The sequence below is a fragment of the Charadrius vociferus genome, unplaced genomic scaffold (assembly GCF_000708025.1).
Source record: "Charadrius vociferus isolate BGI_N301 unplaced genomic scaffold, ASM70802v2 scaffold39, whole genome shotgun sequence".
In the NCBI taxonomy this organism is placed as follows: Eukaryota; Metazoa; Chordata; class Aves; order Charadriiformes; family Charadriidae; genus Charadrius; species Charadrius vociferus.
Window position 1 is genome coordinate 5,465,904 of NW_009650188.1, and position 21,898 is coordinate 5,487,801.

The 21,898-nt window shown below is 54.0% G+C and overlaps 1 protein-coding gene across 1 annotated transcript; it reads left to right on the forward strand.

Annotated features, from left to right (window-relative positions):
* The first annotated feature begins 76 nt into the window (after positions 1-76).
* On the forward strand, positions 77-21,057 carry SEC16B (SEC16 homolog B (S. cerevisiae)). The gene is made up of 27 exons (XM_009892941.1): positions 77-354; positions 910-1,003; positions 1,323-1,660; positions 2,765-2,871; positions 3,431-3,536; positions 3,656-3,770; positions 4,526-4,655; positions 5,021-5,178; positions 5,806-5,867; positions 7,128-7,263; positions 7,821-8,051; positions 8,662-8,759; positions 9,426-9,507; positions 9,626-9,743; positions 10,335-10,446; positions 10,693-10,798; positions 11,360-11,500; positions 14,492-14,605; positions 15,319-15,391; positions 17,631-17,873; positions 18,452-18,522; positions 18,874-19,020; positions 19,208-19,315; positions 20,216-20,297; positions 20,404-20,501; positions 20,621-20,689; positions 20,989-21,057. Exons 1-27 carry the CDS (start codon positions 77-79, stop codon positions 21,055-21,057), a joined length of 3,486 nt encoding a protein of 1,161 aa, XP_009891243.1.
* The last annotated feature ends 841 nt before the right edge of the window (positions 21,058-21,898 follow it).

Sequence of the window (21,898 nt, forward strand, 5' to 3'; positions counted from 1 at the left end):
GCAGGAGAAATATCTGGCCCTTTTTGAGCTTGGAGGGCTGCGTGCTCCACCTCTTGGGTGAGACAAGGCACAAGCGATGGGGAAGGTGACCCTCAGGGATGCAAACAGCAGTGCAAACACCCCCTGTCCCCCCCGGGAGCCAAGTGAGCGGCCGAGGGAGTCGGTCTGGGGTGGAGGAGCGGTGGCTGCCCTTTGCCCTGTACGGCGGCCGGCGGCCCATGTGGCAGTGGACTTTGGCAGCGGCGCCTGGGGACCGGAAGAAGGGCCCCGGCGGCCTCCGAGCAGGTGTGTGCGGCTGCCGTGGGGGGGCGGATGGCGGTGGGAACCCCTGGCCAAAAATGAAGGGGTCCGTCGGTGGGTCCAAAATGATGGGTGTCTGGATGCTTGTGGCCGGGGACTATTTAGGGCGAGGATTTAACCCTTATTGCGCCTAGAAGGGGCACAAAGTGAGCCGCCTCTGTTCTGACCTGAGTGTGTGCCCTCCCCCAGCCCTGAAACAACCCCAAAATGCCTTAAACTTTGAGTGTGAGAGGGGTGACAAGTAGTTCAGGCAGCGTCTGGCCATCTGCCTGCTTTGGGGAGGTTTGTGAGCCTTTGTGGGGGCAGTTTGTGTACCAATGCTGCAAGAGGACGTGGGGGGCTTGAGGGTGGCATCTCCCCCCCTCCCAGCAGCTGGGGCTTTACCCACATGTTGCCCTGGGCTCTCCTTAGGTCGTCGTCTTCTGTGTGGGACCGTTATAAGTAAATCTGGTGTCTGCTTAAACTGCTATATTCTTGCTGGAGCTGAAAAGCCGGAGGAAATTCCCTGTTTCCACCCCATCTCATAGCTCACATAAGCAAAGCTCCATTTCTCCCTGCCTCTGTCCCTACTCATTTCTTTGAGAATAACTCTCCCCGTCCTGCTCATAGCTTTGCCAATATCACTTCCCCTACCGCCTATAAAATGGGGTTTCACTGCCTTGTCACAGAGGTGAAGCTGATTTCTCACCTGCTCGGGGAGGCTGTGAGTGGTGGTGCTTTGCAGGGCTGGCTTGGGGGTGCAGGAGAATGCTACCTGGGTGCTACCTCTTGCTCTGGCAAGAGCTGTATGCTTGTTACTTTCAAAAAATGACCATTTCATCCTGGTGTTTTAATGGGAGCTTCAAGTTTAGGCAGATGCGATGACTTTTCCTTGACTCTGGGCATTTTGGAAAGGACACTGGGTTCCCAGCAGGCTGCCAAAAGCGGAGAGTAGGTGGCAACTGGTTTCATGGCGGGGGGTGCTTTGAGGGGAGTGAAAAGCCACCGATCAAACGCACTGTGACTTATCTCATTGCTTGCAGGCCACTAAAGCCATTTGGGACCTCCCCTCCTGCCCCAAAACCGGAGAGGATCTTGCTGGCAAGCTTGTGATGGACCCCTGGGTCCCTGCCCGGCCGCCCCAGCCCTGGGAGAGGCAGGTAGCCCGGGGGGCATGGGGAGAGGTGCACCGTGGCCCCCCACCGCAGCCCAGGCGACAGCTCCTCCGTACAGGGCCCCCACCTCGGCCCGGCTCCTGGGATGGGGGCCACCTCCCCAGCCATCCCTGGGATGGGGGCCACCACCCCCGGAGAGACACCAGCAGACCGGCTTCTCGGGCTGAGTACTATGAAAGCAGCTACCCCAACAGGCCATACTCCAGGTGAGAGCTGCCCAACTTTGCGATGCTTGTGCTGAGCCCCTCCCTTGTAAACCTTCTTAAAATAAGATTTGACCATTTCACTGCTCTCGTGGGCTTGCAACGCGGGTCCTGCCCTAGTAACTGCATAGGGGAAGCCACCAGCAGCCTCGAGGAGGCAGTGCGTGATTAGATGATGTCCAGCTATTAAAGCAGCTGGTGACTTCTATATTTAAGGCTGCGTAACCGTTGCAGCTCTGATTTCTTCCTACAGCTGTGACTTCTGCGGTTTCCATTTTACAGGCTTCATCTCGGTCCCAAGGTGCATTTTTCTTGAAGGCTTGATTAAATGCAGTTCTTTTTTACTAAGTGCAAGGTGAACAATAAAAATATAAATGGTAATATAGGAGCAAAAGGGAGCTTGCAAGCTCAGCTGCTGAAACAGCGGAGGGTGGAAGGATAAAATGTGGGCTAGAGGATGCTCTCGGTGCTGAGCGAGCTTCAAGCACTCCAGCAAATTTGGGTTGATTTGCCTGAGTTATTGCTCTTGGTGAGTTATGGTGTGGATACATGGGGGTTTGTGCTGAGGTTGTGTGATGCTCACGCTGGGAAGGGGGGGTGCTGCATGGGGCTGACCAAATCGCTGTGGAAATTGTGAAGGGTTATGGTGTGTAGATGTCGGGCAGGCAGCTTAGGCTGGGGCTGGGCTCCAGGGCAAGCGGAGACCTGCACTGAGCTGTGCGGTGAACATGGCGGCTCCAGAACTTGGTGGAGAAGGTGCCTTTGGGGGGGACCTCTCCTAAATTGTGGGTGAAAGTTGATCCCTATGACAAGTCCACACCATCAAGCTGAAACTGGGGATCTCCTGAAACTGCAGAGCACAGCTTTCCCATAGATGGGGATGGGAAAGTATCCAAACCTCCTGCTGCTCCTTCCAGGCGTAGTGCTGGACCTGTTTCGGGCCCTACTGCTGAGCAGGGCACCTGGGCAGAAGACCTGCCTTTGTTTCCATCACCCTTTCTGCCTCCAAAGATCCTGTCCAGGCATGAGTCTATCCCTAGATGTGGTCCAGAAACTGCAGTGGTGCCCTTTCTCAGATTAAGTACGTTGTGTTCTGTTTTGTTTCAGGCAAGGATATGAAGACCCCCACTGGCAGTATCCAGCAGCCAGCTACAGGGCTGACTATGCCTACCAAAGCCACCAGTGGCAGCCGGTGGCCTGGCAGGATGACAGAGGTATGGGCTTCTGCTTTGGGTTTGGGGATGGAGGCAACTTGCTGCTTGCAGAAGAGGCAATACTTTCTCTAGGACGGATTGTTCTCCCAGGGCTTGCACATCTCCAGAGCTTGCTTCTGCCCATGCTCCCAGGCCATCGGTGCTGTTGTCCCCATGCAGCACTGCCCTGAGTTTGCATTTGGGAGACGTGAGCAGGAACTAGATGCACCTAAGGGAAGGTTTAATCTTGATCTGCATGGCTAAGAACCTGCATCATTTCTGGTTCCAGGCTGAACTCAATGATGCTGATGGTGCTGTGTGATCAGGGTGGCTGGGGCCTTGTTTTTGCTGTTTCTGGAATTCCTGGGCTGAAGAAAAGGGGAGGGAGGAAAGAGGAAAGGACATCAGTGCTGTGTTGGCAAACATATAGAGGGCTTTATTATACTTCCAACTTGCTGCGTTAATTTGGAAGCAAATGGGGTGTGCATGGCAAATTGTCTGACTCATTGCTTTTCTTTTGCGACTCCATTATGGCTTGTTGCTCTGGAGGGGCAACACTAAATCTTGATTCTCCCTCCAGACCTGAGACAGGGAGAGCCTTACGGCAAGAGTACCAATTACCAGGACCAGCATTACTACAGGGGTTACCACCCCAACCTCACCACGACCCCCCCGGGGCAAGACAGGTAAGGGTGGGGGGTGTGGGCATCATCTGATGCAACCATCTGCTACAAAATTAGCAGGTTTGTGGCTGGTACCAAAAATCTCTGACCTTCAGGGCATCTCCTTTTGCTCCCTTCTGCAGGACGCAGACCTATGACTCCTCTGAGGAGAGACACGTCTCAGCTGCCCGGTCCGAGTGGGCAGGGGGAGAAACCTTTGAAAGCGAATCAGGGGAGGCCAGTGGCCAGCCCCGAGAGGTAACCTCAAGATGGGCTGGGATGGAGGACAAAAGGTTTGGAGATCTCCCAGAGAGTTTGGGAGCAATCCACGTGTCCCTCCTCCAGCTGGGAAAGAGGCTGAGGAGAAAAGGGCTGCTTTGCTATGTTGCACTCAGTGCTTAACCATCTCTGGGGATGATTATAGTGGGTTATTAGTATTTATGAACTCCTTATCTGCTGGGCTGTTGTTCCCCCAGGCATAGGGCTGTACACTGCTCCTGCACGGGACCAAGAGCAGGACAGAAATCCAGGCTTGGTGGGATGCTCTCCTGCGTCCTCCTTAGGTAGTAGGAAGCTGTGTGTCATTTTCAGCTATGTCCACCAAGGTCTGCTCCATCATGCTTGTGATCACTCTGGCCAAAGAGCAAATTAAAAGATCAAATCAAAGTTGCTCTGGTGGTTTTGCTCCTGGACAGAGCTTTTTTTGGATTGCCAAGCACTGTCTGCTGACTGTGTTGGGGAGCCTGTGTTAGGGCTAGGAAAGCTTTGGGCTAGAGCGGTGGCTGATGTAAATTATTTTAAAAGCCATTGGGTATGACCAGGGTATGTGCCACGATGAACCTAAGATGCTGAAAAGAGTGAGCTGCTCAGATGGGAATGAGCTGTGCTGTTCCTGCTGGGCAATTTTATGGAGCAGCAGAGCCTGTCCCGCTGCCCTGGGAGCAGAAAAGCAGCGGTGTCCCTAGTTTCTCAGCCAGGTTTGTTTTCTCCCTTCCTCGCAGTCTTCGGGCCAGCCCAGCCTGCTCCTGCAGTACCGTGAGTCGGGACTCAGCTCCAGCGGCTACGAACTCAGCCAGTACATCCGTGACGGTGCCGACCACTATGACCCCGTGCTTTCAGGGACCTGGAACCTGGCACAAGCAGGTGAGGTGTGATGGGGCCCTTGCCCCGGCCCCCTCTGAGAAGCAGGGAGCAAGGAAATAAATGGCTGGCGTTAGGAGATTTGCTGTCTCGCAGCTTGGTCCTTTCCTGGAGGAGGTTGTGCAAGCACACAGCATGACTAGGGGGCTGCAGGGTGGGTGCATGGGCTGGTGGCTCTGCTCTAGTAGGTGCAGGAGCTGCCGCGCGTGCCTTCTGCTTTAGGGGACAGTTCTTGCATGGTGGGACGGGGTGTCAGTGGAGGGTTACTTAAGTTGGGGGGTCAGGTTGGGACCTGGTCATGTCCTCCATAGTGGAGGTGGTGTGGGGTCAGGGTGAGGGAATTCACGCTGGCCTGTGTGTCATTGCAGGGGAGCCCATGGTGTCCACCCCAGCCCCGGTGGTACCCCTCAAGTTCTCGCTGCCGCACATGGCAGTGTGCTTTGGAGCCGGAGGCCAGCTGGTGCTGGTGTGTCCCCACCGCCCTGCTGAGGGGCAGCTAGCCCACGTCGAGCTACACAGCCTAGAGGTATGCCACAGCCTGGCACCCCAGACTGCCCTCAGTCCCCTTGCTGGAGTGGCTCCTTTTCCCCCAAGGGATGCAAACACCGTTTGTCACCCAAACAGCCTCCTTAGCAGACTTCCCATCCCCTGCTGCCGTCTTGTCTCCAGCCTACATGGACTCTTGAGACTGGATCGTGCCAGCCTGTGCCTGGGCATTGCTTTCAGCCTTTGGGCCCTCCATCCCACTCCTTCAGCTCCATAACCCTTGTAATCTGTGACCTATTCACAGTGATCCCTCCTGATCGGGACAGATGTGGTCCACAACTCCCTGAAGGATAAATCTGCTCACCTTTCTGAGGTGCTCCAATACAGAGGCTGTGTACATCCCCTGGGTCTACCACAGCATTTGTCTCCTATTTTGCCTCCCAACGGAGGCAAATGCCATCTCAATGGGCTTTTCTTTCCTGGATCTTAGCATTGGGGTTCAAGTGATGGTTTAGGGCCTATGCTCTGGGCTTACCTTAAGACAGCACAGAGAATGTGTTCACCAGCAGTGTTGAACCCTCGGCCAAGGCGCTGACTTTCAGCTAACCCAGCTGGAGCTGGCCTGATTGCTGGAGTCCAACTGCTATATTTTCTCTTGTTTTTTTAGGTAATCCTTCATGACATGAAAGAGCTGCAGGAGCTACAGGCCTTCCCGGGGCCCCTGGCCAGGTATGCCACACTGGCAGGTCCAGGAGCTGTGTCCTCCTTGCTGTGCTGGCGTGGGTGGCCTGGGAGAACCTCTCCTTTGGAAGGAAACATGAGCTCAAGGCAGACTTTATGGTCCCCATGGTTTTGAGATATCTGCAAAGGCCAAGTCTGAGTTCAGATTGGGAGCCCAGCCCCTTTGCTGCGGTGTGGGTTGGTTTGGGTTGTGGGAGATGGGTTTTTTGAATATTTATAGGGTGTGGATTTAGTGTGGTTTGTATGTCTGACCTTATTCTGTACTTATGTCCCAGAAAATTTTTTGTAAGATCTCTTTGGATGTCTAAAGCCCTGGGTCAACCTGGGGTTTAGCTTTGCCTAAGTTTTTTGTCCCCTGAGACTGTTGAGCACGGCAGGGGCAGACCCAGCATGCACTTTCATCCAGTATGAGCCTGAGGATGAATCATGGCACATTGCATCAGGTTGTCTCTATCATACTGGTTACAGTGGCATGTCTTCTGGTCACTCATAACCAAAGCAGGGAGAGAAAAGGAGTGTGCAGAAGGAGGAAAACCATTTACTGAGCAAAAGAGCTGTGTATGCCCCGAAGCAGGGTGGAAGACCTGGAGGTTACCTCTTGTGCTGAAGGGGTCATTAGGAATCTCCATATGATATGCTGGTGTAATTGAGTCAGGATCAGCATCTCCATCCCCAGTCCCTCTGCCCTGGCTGATCTTGTGTCTCAGCTGCCCTTTCTTTTCAAATGTCTGATTATTTTATTGTAAGATAGCAGTTCTGCCTGACTTGTGTGTAGCTTAAAGGTTCCTCCTTGTGTTTCAGACCCAAAGGGTTTATGTGGTCACAAGCGTGTCTTTCTCCCTGCACTATGCCAGTTAAATAAAAGATACTGCCTGTATGTGTGCCTGCTCCTGCAGCCTCAGACATCCGAGGATGTAACAGCAGCGCAGCAAAGCAAAACTGAGGTTCTTTGCAGATGGATGGATGAAAATATTATTAGGAGCGCAGAGAGAGGATTTGAGATGCATTCTGCATCCCTGAAACACAGAAATTTGCAAAAAGTCATCATAATGATAAAATTTAAGCGTATTTGAGCTTAGTGTGGCCAATGTGGTGTGTGGTCACTGGCACTGGGGATCTTCTCTGCTCCATCTCTCACTTTGAAGCTTTGGCATCCCCATCAGTGAACCTGGGGACGCTTTGAGTCTGACTGATGTCCTAGATTGCTTTGCCTTGGGTTTCTTTTGATGCCTTTCTTTGCTGCTGTAGGGAAGATCTGCACAAGGTGGATGTGATGACATTTTGCCAACAGAAGATAGCTACGAGCTGTGATCTTTCAACACAGAGAGGCAGAGATTCATCTCTTCTCTGGAAACTCCTGGTCCTCCTCTGCCGGCAGAATGGGGTAGGTGTCCTGTGGAAGGTTCTGACCCTTTTGATCTTAGAAGTAAGACAAGTTATATGCCCCTTAGGTGTCTCTTGATCCAGTTGCTGTTTTCAGGGGGGAGGTATTTTAAAACCATCCCATTCCCATAGTACTATCAATTAGTTTGATACCGCCTGCGTATTTGGAGCAAACCCTTCACGGTGATTGCTTTTCATCCTTGTGAACTACCAACAACCCAATGCTGTAGCAGCTATGAAAGGGGCTGGTGCCCCCTTCATCAAGGAGCCAGCACTTACGCTTAAAAGGGGATTACTCCCTTAACCCAATGAAATCGACCCAATCTAATCTGTGGCTGCTTGTTGGAAACAGATAAATAAGATCTTCAGAGTGAGTACTGTGAAGGTCTTGCTAGTTGTGCTGAATCCCTTGCCTTCTAAAACTGCATGCTTGTCACCAAGGCTGGGAGATGTGCTAGGATGAGGATACACTTGTAAGGGTGTCAGACTGGAAGTGCCGTCAGTCTTTGCTCATGGGGCAGCCTCCAAGGGCCTCCCTTCTCCTGTTCCCTTTCGCAGTCCATGGTGGGCTCGGACACAGCTGAGCTGCTGATGCAAGACTGCAAGCGCCAAGAGAAGTACAAGAGGCAAAACCCTGCGGCAAACCTGATTGGCCTGACGGATGATGAGTGGATGTCGCGACAGCCGGGAACACTGGACCTCATCACGGGAGAGGTCCCTCCTGTCGTGGAGACGCAGGCCCAGATAGTGGAGAAGTTCACCAAGCTCCTCTACTATGGCAGGAAGAAAGTAAGTGGTGAGTGGGATCCAGGACAGTGCTGACTTTTTTTTCTTGTCCCCTTTGGCCTCTTCAGGCAGGTTTTGAAAGGAAGAGTGGTCAAGAGGTGCATTGGGATCAGAGGCTGTGGGATCAACCCTTCAAGTTGTGTTTGTACAACAGGGCTTATGGTAGTGATTTCCCACCACTCGGTATTGGGATGGGGCCCTAAGTGAAAACAAGATGCAGAGGCTTTTACTAGCCTTTACTGTGGGTTTAGTTGCAGTTATGTGACCTCAAGGGATACCAAAGGCACAGGAAGAGAGGAGGGTTGGATACAGAGAAGCTTGGGTGGCCAAGCTGGAATCCCATGGTGGTGGCATTGACAGCTAACAGGCAGCACAGACCTGGAAATCTGGGAAAGAAAGTATTGCTATGAAGATCTGAGTTGTTATTGTGGAAAGTAAAAAGATAAAGGGGCCTTTGAGAACATGGAAGAGTATTTGGAGGGTATTAGTTAAAGCCAGAGCAGTTATTGTGTCTCTTCTCTGAGCTGGGGAGCAGAGGGTCCCCTGGCAGCAGAGGAGGGCAGGGAAAAACAGAATTGGTGCAAACTGTTTTTCTCCTCCACCTTGGCTGCAGGATGCTCTTGTCTGGGCCATGAGAAACCAGCTGTGGGGCCATGCCCTCTTCCTTTCCAGCAAGATGGACCCTCGGACCTATAGCTGGGTGCTCACTGGGTAAGTTGGAGAAGCTAAAGCAAGGTACAATGCTCTGTGGATGGTTTTGCCCTCAGCCCCAGCATACTGAAAAAAACCCACAAAACAACCAACATTGATTTCAGCTGGACCTTTTCAGAGGCAGCAAAGTGGAGAGGGGGCATCAATCTGAATGAGCCTGAGTCCTTCGGGCTTTCTGATGGACAGGAGAAACCAAGTGGGGGCAGGAAAACAGAAGGAAAGCCATTTCCTGCAGATGCGAGGTCGATTTATTCTGACTCTTTGGCTTTGCCCTTGCTGCCCTAGCAAAGGCAGCCATCAGTTGAGCCATCTTCACCGTGATCCAGCTTGGTCTGAGCTGTTCATCCCCTTCGTATGAATACTTTCTGTTGGAATTAATGGATTTAGTCTGGATTGGGTTTATCCCTTCAGGGAGACTTAAGCAGAAATTTTCTGTCTTGTGCAACCTGAATCCTTTTAAGGAGGTTTTATCCAGCATTGTCCTGGAGACTTGCCTGCTCTGAAGGTAATGCAGATCATCAGCCTGGTGGGTTGATGATCCTTTCTGCCTTCTCCGGGAAGCCCCTCAGGCCACTGCTTTCCTGGGACGTTTGGGATGTCTCCTTGCAGGTGAATGAAGTTTTGGGGTCCCAGCATGGCAGCCCTATGTCTGCTGTTTCCTCACAGGTTCACCAGCACACTGGCCACCAATGACCCCCTGCAGACCCTCTTCCAGCTCATGTCAGGAAGGATCCCTCAGGCAGCGCTGGTCCGTGAGCAAGAAGCTGGCCCTGGCACATGTACCCCTGTGCTGTCACCTTGCCTGTGACACCCACTTTGTGGTGACTATGTCTACTCACTTTCTCCCTCCTCTTGTCTCCCTCCAGTGCTGCGGGGATGCCACCTGGGGAGACTGGAGGCCCCACCTGGCTGTGATGTTGTCCAACAAGGCTGGAGACACGGACCTGAACCACCGAGCCATCGTCACCATGGGAGACACTTTGGGTGAGCTGAGGCCATTGTGAGCAGTTATGTTCCTGCTGTCTTGTAATAGTGGGTCAACAGCCACAATGTCACCATGCATATCCCTGCTGGGTTGGATGTACATTGGTGCTGAGATGGGGTGTGCACACATGTACCCCCAGAGCTGTAGTGTCTGTGCAGTGGCAGGGATGAGGCGTTGATGGATCCTGCTGCCCTTCATGCTGGCAGATGAGTCAGGCTCAGGCACATCCATTAGCTGTTCTGGGGACACCAGGAGCGGATGGACCCAGAGAGGGCATATGTAACTGCAGGGACTGAGACTTGCTCCCGGTGGCAGGGACTCTCGGGGATTTCATGCCAGTAATGGCACCTTGCAGAGTTGAAGCTGGAGCTGGACCCTGCTGAGTCTCCCCTGGTCCCACCGCTGAACTGAAACCCCCTCCTAGGTACAGAAAGCAGCAACTGGGGGAAAACAGGGAGAAGGGAGGGATCAGGGTCTGCATGGACAGGGAAGAAAATTGTGGAGGTTGGGTTTGGATTTTTGTGCCATGCTGACCACATGGTGACCTCTTTCTTAGGACTAAGTGTTTGCCTTTTTTTCTTCCCATCCAGCTGGCAGGGGAGCCGTCGAAGCAGCTCATTTCTGCTACTTGATGGCAGATATTCCTTTCGGTTACTTTGGGGTGAAGGCAGACCGCATGGCTCTGCTGGGCAGCAGCCACCGGTAAGCGAGCCCAGGAGGCGGTGCTCTTGCCAGAGTGACATGTTCTACCTTCTCTCCATCTCTGGGATCTCACTTTTACGCAAAAGCAATTCCCGGTTGTTGGTTTTTACTGCTCTTAATGTGAGCTTTGCTCTGGGCCTCTCCAGCTGCAGGCTGGCACAGTGGTGGAGCTGTGAATCTGTATGTGGGGCTGTCTGGGGAGAGGACTCTGCTCCCGCTTGCTGAACCTATCCCTCTACTCTGCAGTCAGGCGTTCGCCCAGTTTGCCAGGACGGAGGTCATCCAGCGGATGGAAATCTTTGAGTACTGCCAGCAGCTACGACAACCCAAATTCTTCCTGCTCCCCTTCCAGGTAGCAGAGATGCACAAGCACATCTGGTGTAGCAGCTCAGACCTGCCCCAAAACATGCAATCATCCTCCTGAAGCCAGGGATTCAGGCTGCTCTCCAGGGCTTGGCCCCTCCCTGGGCTTTGGGAGCGATGGGGAGGTTGCCCCGGCTGAGGGCTCCTCCAGGGCAGGGTTTGGGGCAGGTTTTGGGGCATGGTGTGTTTGACTGGTGCTTGCTCAGATCTGGCTCCTCTCCTGCTCCCTGGGTAATGGATAGTCTTTTCATATTGCAAATAAGCACCTGGCTGCTGCTGCTGCTGCCTCGGGCGCTGCACAAATCAGATGGATAAATGAAGATGGTGGGCTGGCCTTGCAACAGCACTATGGTTTGAGGCCCATGGCTGTGCTGCCTCATGGTGATGGGTGGGGTGTCCCCAGGTTGCAGGTGACCTCTGGGTGATGACACCCATACCCCAGGGTGCTCTGAGTCACGCTGAGATGATGTACCAGCAACAGGGCAAAGGGGACCTGTGGGCACAAGCGTCTCTTCACTCACCTACGTCTGCTCTGCTTCCCTCTCCCAAGGTGTACAAGCTCCTCTACGCCTCTCGCCTGGCTGACTATGGGCTCCCAGCCCAGGCTCTGCAATACTGTGAGCAGATTGCCACTGCGGTCCTTGCCCACGATCCAGCCAGTCACCCTGTCCTGGCCCAGCAAGTGATGAAGGTGAGTTTCGTACTCCCCTGCATCCTTGGCAGGGTGGTAACCATTCACAACCCAGTGAGGTGGGAAGCATCCTCGGGGTTTCCCCATGGCCGGGGGTGCTTGGCAGCTCTGAGTAGTCCCCCCACGTATTGCTGCCTGGCATGTTCTGAGCACGGCAAAGCCAACGCCTCCGCAGGGTCTCTAATACCCATGGATTTAGGGTAGCAAACAAAGGAATTGTGTTGACTGCCAAGTAGGAGCAGAGTTATTTGGAAGCAAAGGATGTTTTCTATTCTGGAGGGGCTTTTTGAACTGCTAAATGGAACAGACTTAAGAAGCTGAAGTGTGAGTGTTTGACATTTCCCTTCCAGCACATCATCCCACAGTTGCATTTACCTGCCAGGGGCTCTTTTGGGGTGACAGTGAAGAGGAGCATGTCCCAGCTTGTAGCCCTGAGCCCAGCTCCTCCACTTCGTGAGTGGGGTGCTGGGGCAGGGAGGGGAGAAGCAAAGTGTCCCAGGTCCTCTGAGTAGGTTGCGCTCTCAGGAGAGCAGGTCTGCCCACTCCACATACATCACTGAGGCAGTACTGAGACTGCTCAAAGCCTTTCTCCATCGGGAAGGAAAGAAAAGCTGTTTTGCTGTAAGATGAGGGGCAGCAGGCATGCCTATCTGAAGCAGGTGCTGTAGAAATTGCCCAAAACTCGGCTGGCACAGTCCCCCACCCCATTGTCAAAACCTATTTACTGTCTAACAGCCTCTCAGATCTACCGTTCTGTTGGGGATAATGCTTCTCCTGGGAGAAAACACTTTCATCTGAAAAACTAGTGCATTCGTAGACACTCTTGTCTTTGATGTTTTAGACTGTGTTACAAATTATGATACACATTAGTGTTTGATTAAGACTTCCCCTCTTTTGAAGCTGGGAACGATATACAACCAGGTGCTGGTTCATTAATATTGGATCAAAGTGCACATTAGCTTTTGGATTAAACATTCCCCCCGTTTAGGAGTAATCATGCTTATAATTTCCTCTTTCCTGCAATCGATTTAGGATGAACACGTGTGTTTGCAAAGAGACAGGATGGTGGGTTCTGGTACTACAAGCTTCTGGCTGGGTTACGCTGCTTGTTGTGGCTGGCCCTGTCCTGAGCCAGGCTCCAGCTGCGTGGGTCATGTCTCACTGTAACCTCCTGGAGGTGGGAAGTGTATTTTGTGTTGGTTTAGACTATTTTGAACGACTTTGGGAACAGGAAGAAACAGCTGATATGGGCTGGTGTGGGGTGGGGTTGGATAGCTGAGACCTGTGTGGCTGTGGAGGGTGACTGAGCTGCCAAGTCACCTCTGGATGGCTTTTGGTGGCCCTTGATGAGGCAGCCTAGTAGCAAAGTGTGGTACATAAATCAGTGCAAAGGAGCTGGGAGGAAGCTTGATAAATTCCCAAGAAGTGGGTCGATACCAGTAAGAGAAAATTCAGTAAAGGCTTGAAAAGTGGTGCTGTAGGTGAGTGTCATCTCCCCTCATCCAGCTGTCTTAAAACTGGATCCTTGTCTAAGCAATTTGTCCAGATTGATTCAGCTGTGCAGGGAGCCCTCCATCGCACCCTGGGCTGGTGGGTTGGGTCACCACAGAAGAGCCTCTTGCTCCGTTGACAGTAGCTGGAGCCCCATGTCCTTGAGACGGCTGCAGGCATGGTGGCATGGACACCTCTCTTGCAGGAGAAATTAAACATGCGGCAGCAATACAGCAGAGAGGGACCTGGGGGAGATAGTGGAGCATGGAAAAAATACCGAGCAGCAGCATAACAGGATGCTGTTGCGAAAAAGAAAAAAATAATCCAATGTTATAATGTTATTCTGGGCTGTGAGAACAAGAACGGCATGTGTGAGACAAGGAGGTGATAAATCCCCCCATGCTCGGATCTCAGGGGTCTCAGCTGGGGCACTGTGGCCCATTTGGGATGCTGCACTCAGCAACGGGGCCAAATTGGAGCAAGTGCAGAAGAGAAGAGCAGGGGTGATAAGAGACTGAGGGGTAAATGACCTCTGAAGAAGGCCTCGGGGTTATTTTTTTCCAGACAAGATATGCTGGGGGAGGAAGGGCTATGGGGGATGTGATAACAGCCCTCTGGCGCACAGGAGGCTGCCTTTCAGGGGATGGTGCCTGACTGTCCCCACAGCTTCCGCAGGAGCAGGAATCCGGAGGCTTAATTTGCAGCAGGGAAGATTTCACTTAGATATTAAGAAAAAACTCTTTAGCTCTAAGGACATTAAGCATCAGGACAGGCCTGGGAGGCTGTGAAATCTTCTCCTTGGAGATTTGTAAGTGCAAATCAGACAAACACAGGCTGCATGAGCTGGTGTGGGCACGCAGGATTTTCTTGAGCATTGGCAAATGGATCGAGTAACCTCAGAGGGTCCCCCTCAGCCCTGTATTTGTTTTCTTTGGGGTTATTAGTGATGGTAATGCTTGTCGCAAAGCCGGGTGAGGAAATGGCCGGGTGAACACTTAGCTCAAACCCTACCGGCTCCCATCCATCCTCGTGGGGCAGGTACAGGGCTGGTGCACAGCCCTGGGAGCTGGGCTGTTCCCAGAGCTTCTGCTGGGGGTTCCTGCAAACCCACTGGTGCCCTGGACTAGCTGTCAAGTGGGATTAAAGGTGCTCATTTACCTCGGAGGAGAAAAGGATGATAATAGTTACCTGCCTCTCTGATGTGAAGAGCATCTTTGACATCGGTACTTGGACATGACTGCAGAGATAGCCCTGCTGGGAGGGTAGCCCCTCTCTGCGGGGCATGGGATGGGCCAGCACCCCTCCGCAGCAATGCAGGAGAGGGAATAAATGTTGCGCAAGAGGCTGGTGTCACCTTAACCCCCATATTATGAAGTGCAGCTCTGGTGCTATTTTTCCCCGGGCCTGCATCCCCAGCCATGTGCAATTGCTGTGAGGGTTGGTCTCTCCCCTCTGAAGCTGAGATGTGTGATGAGCCCTGTTGCCTTCCTGGCTCTGCAGCTAGCCGAGCGGCTGAAGCTCTCCGACCCGCTGCTCCTGGAGATGCCGGAACAGGACCAGACGCTGGAGCCCGACTGGCTGGTACAGCTCCGAGCCTGCTGCCGGGAGTGGGAGGTAAGGAGGACTGGGGATGCTGGGGGGCAGCGGGTCTGCGTTGTAGTTTGTCTGCGGAAGCATCTTCCTCCTCTACCCTGGATCCAAGGGGACAGGTACAGAGGTTCGAAGGCTGTTGTTACCCAGGTGCCTTTCCCCTTGGCTTGTGAGCTCAGAGATGTGGTCTCTGCTGTTTGCCCTGCAGCTTCAGCGCCTCACCAGTTGCAACACCTGCGGGTGTGAGCAGTGAGGGCTGAAGAGCTTCCCAGGGGGCAAACGCTCCTTGTCATGCCTCAAGGAGGGAAGTCAGGGGCTGGTGTGTGAATGATGATCTCTTCTTGCGGTGAGGATATTGCAGAGGACGCTTAGCGGGGCATCACCTTGCAGACATCGGCTCTCCAGTCCCTTAACTGTCATCTGGTCCTTGGATCTTTGTTCAGGTTTCATGTCTGCTTTTGGCTTTGTGCCCTTTTCTGTCTCCAATTTCCCCTCCTGCCTACTCTCAGAAGGGCAGCGGTGCTGCAGCCCCCTTCACTTGCTGGGGAAGAGCCGTGACCGTGCTGGTATGGGTCTCACCTGTAACTTGGGCTGCCACAGCCTGGGGTGGGTTGTGAGCCCCAGACCCACGAGCACCACGCTTTCCTTTGCATTGGCTTTGTGGTTTCCTTAGTCTTTGCCCTGTGTCATTCCTTTTCCCATCTGTTTTAAAATGTTTTCCCTCTGACTCCTTGTAGGTGGAAGATGACCTCCCGCCAGAGGTGGCACCTGCTCAGCCAGGGCTCTCCTGGGCTGCTGCATCAAGGGCAGGTAAAGAAAATGAAGCAGCAGGTTGCGGTTGCCGCAGCGAGCTTTTCTGCATGTGAAGTTGTGCAGCTCCCTGCTCTCCAGAGCATTTCTCAGCAGCTGCTCCTTGCTCCTTACATTACCCCAGAGCTCAAAATTTCCCTCCTGCCTGGATACATCCCTCCGGCATGGGGCTGCCAAAAATGGGCTGCAACCAGAGGGCTTGATGCTTGTGCCCTTCATAGGAAGTCTCAGTAACTGGACCTCATTACCGCAGCTTCGGGAGTCCCCGTGGGTGCTGTGGGAGGAGAAGGGGAGCTAGGGCCGGGTGGCTGGATGAAACACGTGTCTCCTGGCTGAGCCTCAGGGGAGGTGGCCCCGTTCCTAGGCAGTCCTTTGAGGATGCAAACTGGAGCTGAACTAAGGAGATTTCACACTTGCGGAGCAAAAGATTTGGGAAGGAGCTCGTCCCTCTGTGTGGTGGGCTGCAGCAGGCCTGTTGGAGAAGCCCCAGCATTTCCCCTTCCCTGCTGCCTCTTTCATCCCTTTGCTTTGCCTCTTGGTGACCCTAAGCGTTCCCTCCAGTGACAGTCCACCCGGGGGGTCAAGAGACATCAAGATGAGGGACATGAGCCTCCCGTAGGTGACTGTCAAGGGAACGGCTGGAGACCTTTCCTTCCCTAGCTGGGCAGTGTGTCCATTGGGATATCCCATGCAGGAGAAGTCAGGAGCAGGTGACCCATCGGTGTTGCTTCACAGCCACCTCTATCAGCAGGATGCCCCGGCACAGCCCGCTGCTCCTTGCTGCTGCTCAGATCTAGCTTTCTGCTGGGAATGCCAACACCGATGGGTGGAGAGTAAAGGCTGGTGCAGACAGGATAAAACATGACAAATTCCTCCAAGCCGTTTCTTCCTATCAGCTTTCCCTGCTGCTGCCAAATTCCTCTTCAAAGAGCTCTCCCAGGCAGTAAAAAGGATCATCAATCCTGATTGCTTTCTGCTGCTATCAGGGCTGAGGCTATGATCATCCTTCCCTGGAAAAAAAGTAGCAGGTGTGATGGGATGGCTTCACTGAGCAGCCAGGTCTGCTCCATGGGGTCTCTGAAGCTCACTTTCTCGATGCTTGGCCCTTTTGTTTATTGAGAAAGCCATACAGAGCTGCCCTCTGAGGGACCTGAGTGCAGATAAAGCTGGCTTGGTGCTGAATTCATCCATCTTGGAAAGGCAGAGCCTGAATCAAGGTGCCAAGCTGGGATCCACATGGTCACAGCAATCTCACTCTCCATCCTTATAGCCTGGGCTGTCCTCCCTGACTTTTTCCAGCTAAGCCTGTCAGGCAGCATGGAGTAGAGCATCCATCCTTCTCCCTGTGGATCTCAAGCATCTCCAGGCCAGGCAGGAGCATCTTGCAGATGTGAAGCCAACCATGAGCAGGCTGGCGGAGATGCCAACCAGCAAAGCAAAGGGCTTGGTAGCACCGCATCCAAGAGGTGCTATAGCCTGTCCCCAGTCTCAGGCCCGTGGGGTCTGGGTCCTGCCTGGCCACGTCTCACGGCGATGGGAGAGAAACTTCTTACTGCCCAGCACGTTTCTGGCCAGAGGCTGCAGAGCTGGAAAAAGCAGGACACACACTTAGAACCAACAGCAGTGCGCTGCCTGCATCATGTCTAACATCAGACAGAGGAGTGGTGTGTGTGTATATGTTAAATAAAACAAACTCCACTTGCTCAACTCCCCTTTCAAACAAAAAATCCAACCCTGAATAAATCTGCCTAAAGCAAGAAACTCAACCATGGGCACTCCTGTAAAAAAAGGCTGAGGCTTCCTGGTGAATTTTCTTTCCTGCTCAGGGTGTGCAGCAGGAGTGGAAGAAAAGGCTGGAGGCCCCGGGCTCTTTTGAACTGCTGGGCACGTGCTGCTCATGCTTGATCTCTTCGCTTCCATGGCATTCCCCTTCCGAGTTCGTTTGCAGCCTCAGGCACGTTCCTGGGAGGTTTCCCCCCTGCCTTTCATAGGTCACCTTCCTTGAAGCCTCTGAAAGGTCCCTGCTGCCCCGCTGTGCCCTACCTCCTTCCTCGCCTGTGCATGGTGCCCGGGATCGCTCCTCACCCCCCTGGTTTCCGCTGATGTATAATGGAAAAGGGGAGAATTCTGTGCAACAGCGCAATGAAATTATAAACACTGGAGTAAACTCCTGAGGTGTGGGGTTTGTGTTCTTTTTTTTTGTTTTGTTGTTTTGGGATTTTTTTGTTTCTTTTTTCAGATGGAGAGCCTGGCCATGAGCTTCCACAGAGCGAAGGCTACCAGTATGACCAGCCCATGCCACCCCAGGAACTCAGCTCCTATGAGGATGTGTCTCTCCAGCCGCCGACACCTGCTCCGGTCACAGCATCGCCACTGCTCGGTGTTCGGCAAGAGCTGCAGCCGCCCGCGCTCAGCCCAGAGATGGCCACCCCTTTGGGAGGGGTTTTTGCTGAGGCCCCTCCGCAGGTGGTGTCAACAGCAGGTAAGTCCTCCAGCCTTGTTTCCCTGCAAAAATTCCTGTCCCCAGTTACAAGCAGTGGGACGGGTTGTCCGTTGGGGGAACTGTGATCCCCTACGGCAGGTGTGTCACTTCAGACGCTGCTCCCTGCCAGTGCTGCCTTCACCAAGCGTCTTGTTTCCCTCCAACCTCACCTAGATGTGGAGCCACACTTGCCCTGGTGCCATGTACGCAAGCTGTGTCCATCACCTGCCCTGGGCCGGTGGGTCTTCATTTTTGGAAGACCTTGCCCGAAGCAGCAAGGGAGGCCAACTGTGGGTCGGTGGCAGTGCTGCCACTTCCCTGCCAGATGGGAAGACCAGCTTCACGTCCAGCAGCACTAGACATGTTTTTGAGATGCACCAGTGCAGCCTTGTGGCTGACTCCCTGCTGCTGGGATGGACAGGGACAGGGTCCAGAATGGTCTTTTGCATCTCTTGGGGTGGACATCTTGGCCACGCGGCCTTGCTCTGGGGTGGGATGATAGAAACACTGAAAATACCTCAACATGGCAGGAGCTCCTTGTGCTAAACCTTGACTGTGTCCTTCCGTTTGTTCCGTAGGAGAAGCTGGGGAACCTTGGGGTGCTCCGCTGGCCCCTGGAGGGGTGCAGACGTCCCTCCCAGCAGAGCAGGTGAGTCAGAGGGATCAGGGAGACCATCCCATTGAGGGCCCTGGGGGAATCTGGGACTCGCTAGCTCATCCTTCTACGCACTTAACTCACATGGAAAGCCCCCATCATGGTGCCAGCTGCCCTCTCGGGAATCTGACAGGTTAGGGTAGCCCTCTCCAGCCTCCTACCTCTGGGGCCACTGCACTCCACTGACGATGCTATCCCTCCCCATCTGCTGTGTAAGGGATGCACGGGGGTTCCTGGGGATGCTATCCGTTAAGCCTGGCATGGAGAAGTCCCAGGGATGCTCTGATCATGCTTGCGGTGGCTCCTCTGGGAACACCAAGTGGCAGCTCCAATCCCCAATGGTAGGAGGAGCTAAAGGCAAGGGCTCGGACCATCTCAGAGAGCTCCACTGTCTCCTTGGGTGATGACAGCCAACCTTCATCAGAGAGTGCAGCTGAAGATGCCACCGAAGAGACTGCACCAGCAGAGGCAGTGAAGGCGGGTGAGAATAAGGTGAGCATGCCAGAACTGATGTGAAGCCTTGTGCTCTGAGCTTGCCTGTCCCTGATGCCTGCCGTGCCTGCCCTGCCCTGGGCAAAATGGTGCCCGCTCCCAGCCAGCATGGGAGAACATTTGGGTAGCCGTGGCATCCTCCCCTTCTCACCCATTTCCACTGACTGTGACAACCTCCATTTCCCAGAGCTCTGGATTCAGGTGGTTTGGCTGGTTTCGGTCAAAGCCCACCAAGGAAACATCTCCCAAAGCTGCATCTGAGACAGCCCCGGACTTCCCCACACCAGAGCTGCAGGTAGGGGACGAAAGGCTGTCCTGTCCCCGGGTGACACCCAGGGCAACAGCCATGGGGACAGGTGACGGATCTCCCCCTTCACCCACAGTTTCTCCCTCTGTCCTCATGCAGGTGGCTGGACTGTGCCATCGCACAGCTCTTCATGGCCGTAGCCACTCTGTATGGGGACAGAGTGGGACTGGGAGCCCTTTTAGCTTGGAAGTGAATCCTTAATTAATAATAATTGTAAATTTATAAAGCCTCTTTGATCCGGGAGGTCCTCCGAGCACTTGGCAAACTCTGCAGGGATTGCTTGCCCTCCGCCGGAGCGGAAAGCAGCAGCTGCGAGCAGCACCGCTCGGGCAGGTTTTAGGAGATGAAGGGAAGGAAAACCTCTAATTGGAAGCGCAGCAGAGACAACGAAGCAGCAGAGAGGGGGAAGCAGTCAGGTGTGGTCATCCCAGTCCTGGCTGAGTTCCCAGGGTGTCACATCCCCGACTGCAGGCCAATGGCGGGCTTGGAGGCATATGTTGGAGCGAGATCCTCCCCTGGAAGTTTCCTTCTGGTCGATAACGACCTACAGTCCTGGAGCAGGAAATTTTGGGATATTCTTCCCAAACTAGCAGTAGATGAGGAACAAAGGGGGACCCATGGGCCCTGGTGGCCCCTTAACACTGTGCACAGGCTTGGTGTCTGGCCTCCTGCTTCATTTTGAGCTCTCCAGGTGGTTTAACTTTGTGACAGGGGTTGCTTCCCCTGACCCTGTACTCCCCCTTAGCTTAGGTGCTTGTAGCTCTTGGGGTACCTCTCCAGCAGGATGGGTGCAGAGCGGTACCCCCGGAAGTGTGGGGTGGTATCTGGTGCAGAGGTCTTCTCACCATGCAAGGAGCTTCTGCTCTAAATGGGTGGATGTGGTTTCAGGAACGGACGTCGCCATCCCCACTTGACGCTCCTCTCACAGCTGGGACAAACCTGTTGGCTCAGCCTCTGTCCAGAAATCCTGGTAAATGCTGTGTGTGTGCCTTCGCCCCTCTCCCTGCCAGCCTGTTAGAAGCTGGTCCTTTTAATTTTAAATTGGTTTTTTTTTTTTTTTTGGTTGCATGCCCCAGGGGCAATGCAAGGTGAAAATACCTTTCCTATTACTCCAGTGTCTGTTGAGATGAAAGGCTCATGGGATGCAGATGGTGGGGAGTCAACAGGAGAGCAGGTGAGGAGAGGAGAGAGATGTGTTTGTGTGTGACGGGGGGGTCCAGAACACCTCTCTGCTCGGGGTGGCTCTGAAATCAGGGGGTGGCTGTTAAGTTTCTCTCCCTTCACCCCTTCCAGACCGGCTTCCAAGAATCTCCCCTGGCGGTGGGGACAGTCCCTCTCTTCAACCCTGTCCAGGTCTCTCAGGTGAGAGCATCCTCCTGGGGTGTTGCTGGGTAGGGCTGGGGATGGCGCCTGGCTTTTGGGGTGATGTCAGATAGCTTGCAATCTGCTGTGGGTGGGTGTATATAGGGAATACCAGCCCCGAATATAAGAATTTGGTGTTTATAAGAAAATAAATTGGGGGGAGGACGGCGATGGGGGGGGAGTGGTGGTGATGGAGAAGGGAAACGGCGGGGGATGCTTGTGGCTGCATCCTGAAGACAGTGGGGCTCCACATTTTGAGGCACGACCTTCCCTTACACCATATTTCTCCCTTTCCCCAGCTCGCCGCTGCTTCTCGACCCAACCAAACCAGACTGCTTTCCCAGCGCCGCTACCCCAACCTGCTGTGAACGGAGAGAGGGGAGGGGAAGGGATGTGTGTGGCAGAAACCAACAGTGGTGACCATTTGTGGAAAGTTTTTAACTGAAGTGGTGGTTGTGGTTTTTTTGGAAGGGGTGGGGGGGCAGAGTGCGTCGTCCGGGGCCGCGGGCCCAACCTCTGCCCAGCACTTTGTGGGTGTTGGGTGGGGTTTAAAGTCATAATAATTGGATTATTAAAAAAAAATAACACTAAAAGGGTGTCCGGGGGAGAGTAGTCTGAATTGGGTTGTAGGGCGATGCCCCACCTCACCCATTGAACTCAACGATTGCCGGCCGTGAGTCTGTCCCAAAGCACCGCGGGGCCACGAGCATCCGCCGGGGCTTATGTGCAGCGGGGGAAGGCGGTGCCCCCCCTTCTGACTCCGCCCGCGGCTTCTCCTGCCCAGGCCGGCCCATGCATACACGGCGCCCCCCCTTGCTGGTGGCTCACCCGCCCCCTCGCGGGCGGGGCTCTGCTAGAGCCGCCGGCGGCCCTTCCCTCAGACCTTCCCCGAGGCGGAGCGTTGGGTGACGGACACCCAGTAGGTGGCCTCGGTGGTGAGCTTCCCCCGGACGCTGCCATACTATCCTTGAGCCATATATATAGACTCACTTCTCTATCTGCTTTAGGTCAGGGTGAGCCGCCGGTGCTACCCAGCGTGCACTGCGCTGTATGCTAATTTAGAACCGCCTTTCCGTCGGAGGCGGAGGGTTGGAGGGAGGGTGGACGCGCTGGGTGGAAGGTAAAGGGCGGGATGGCGGCTGGGGACCGCCTCCCTCCCGCCCGGCACCCGGTGCGATGGGGCTGCGGGGCCGGCGCACACTGGTGACA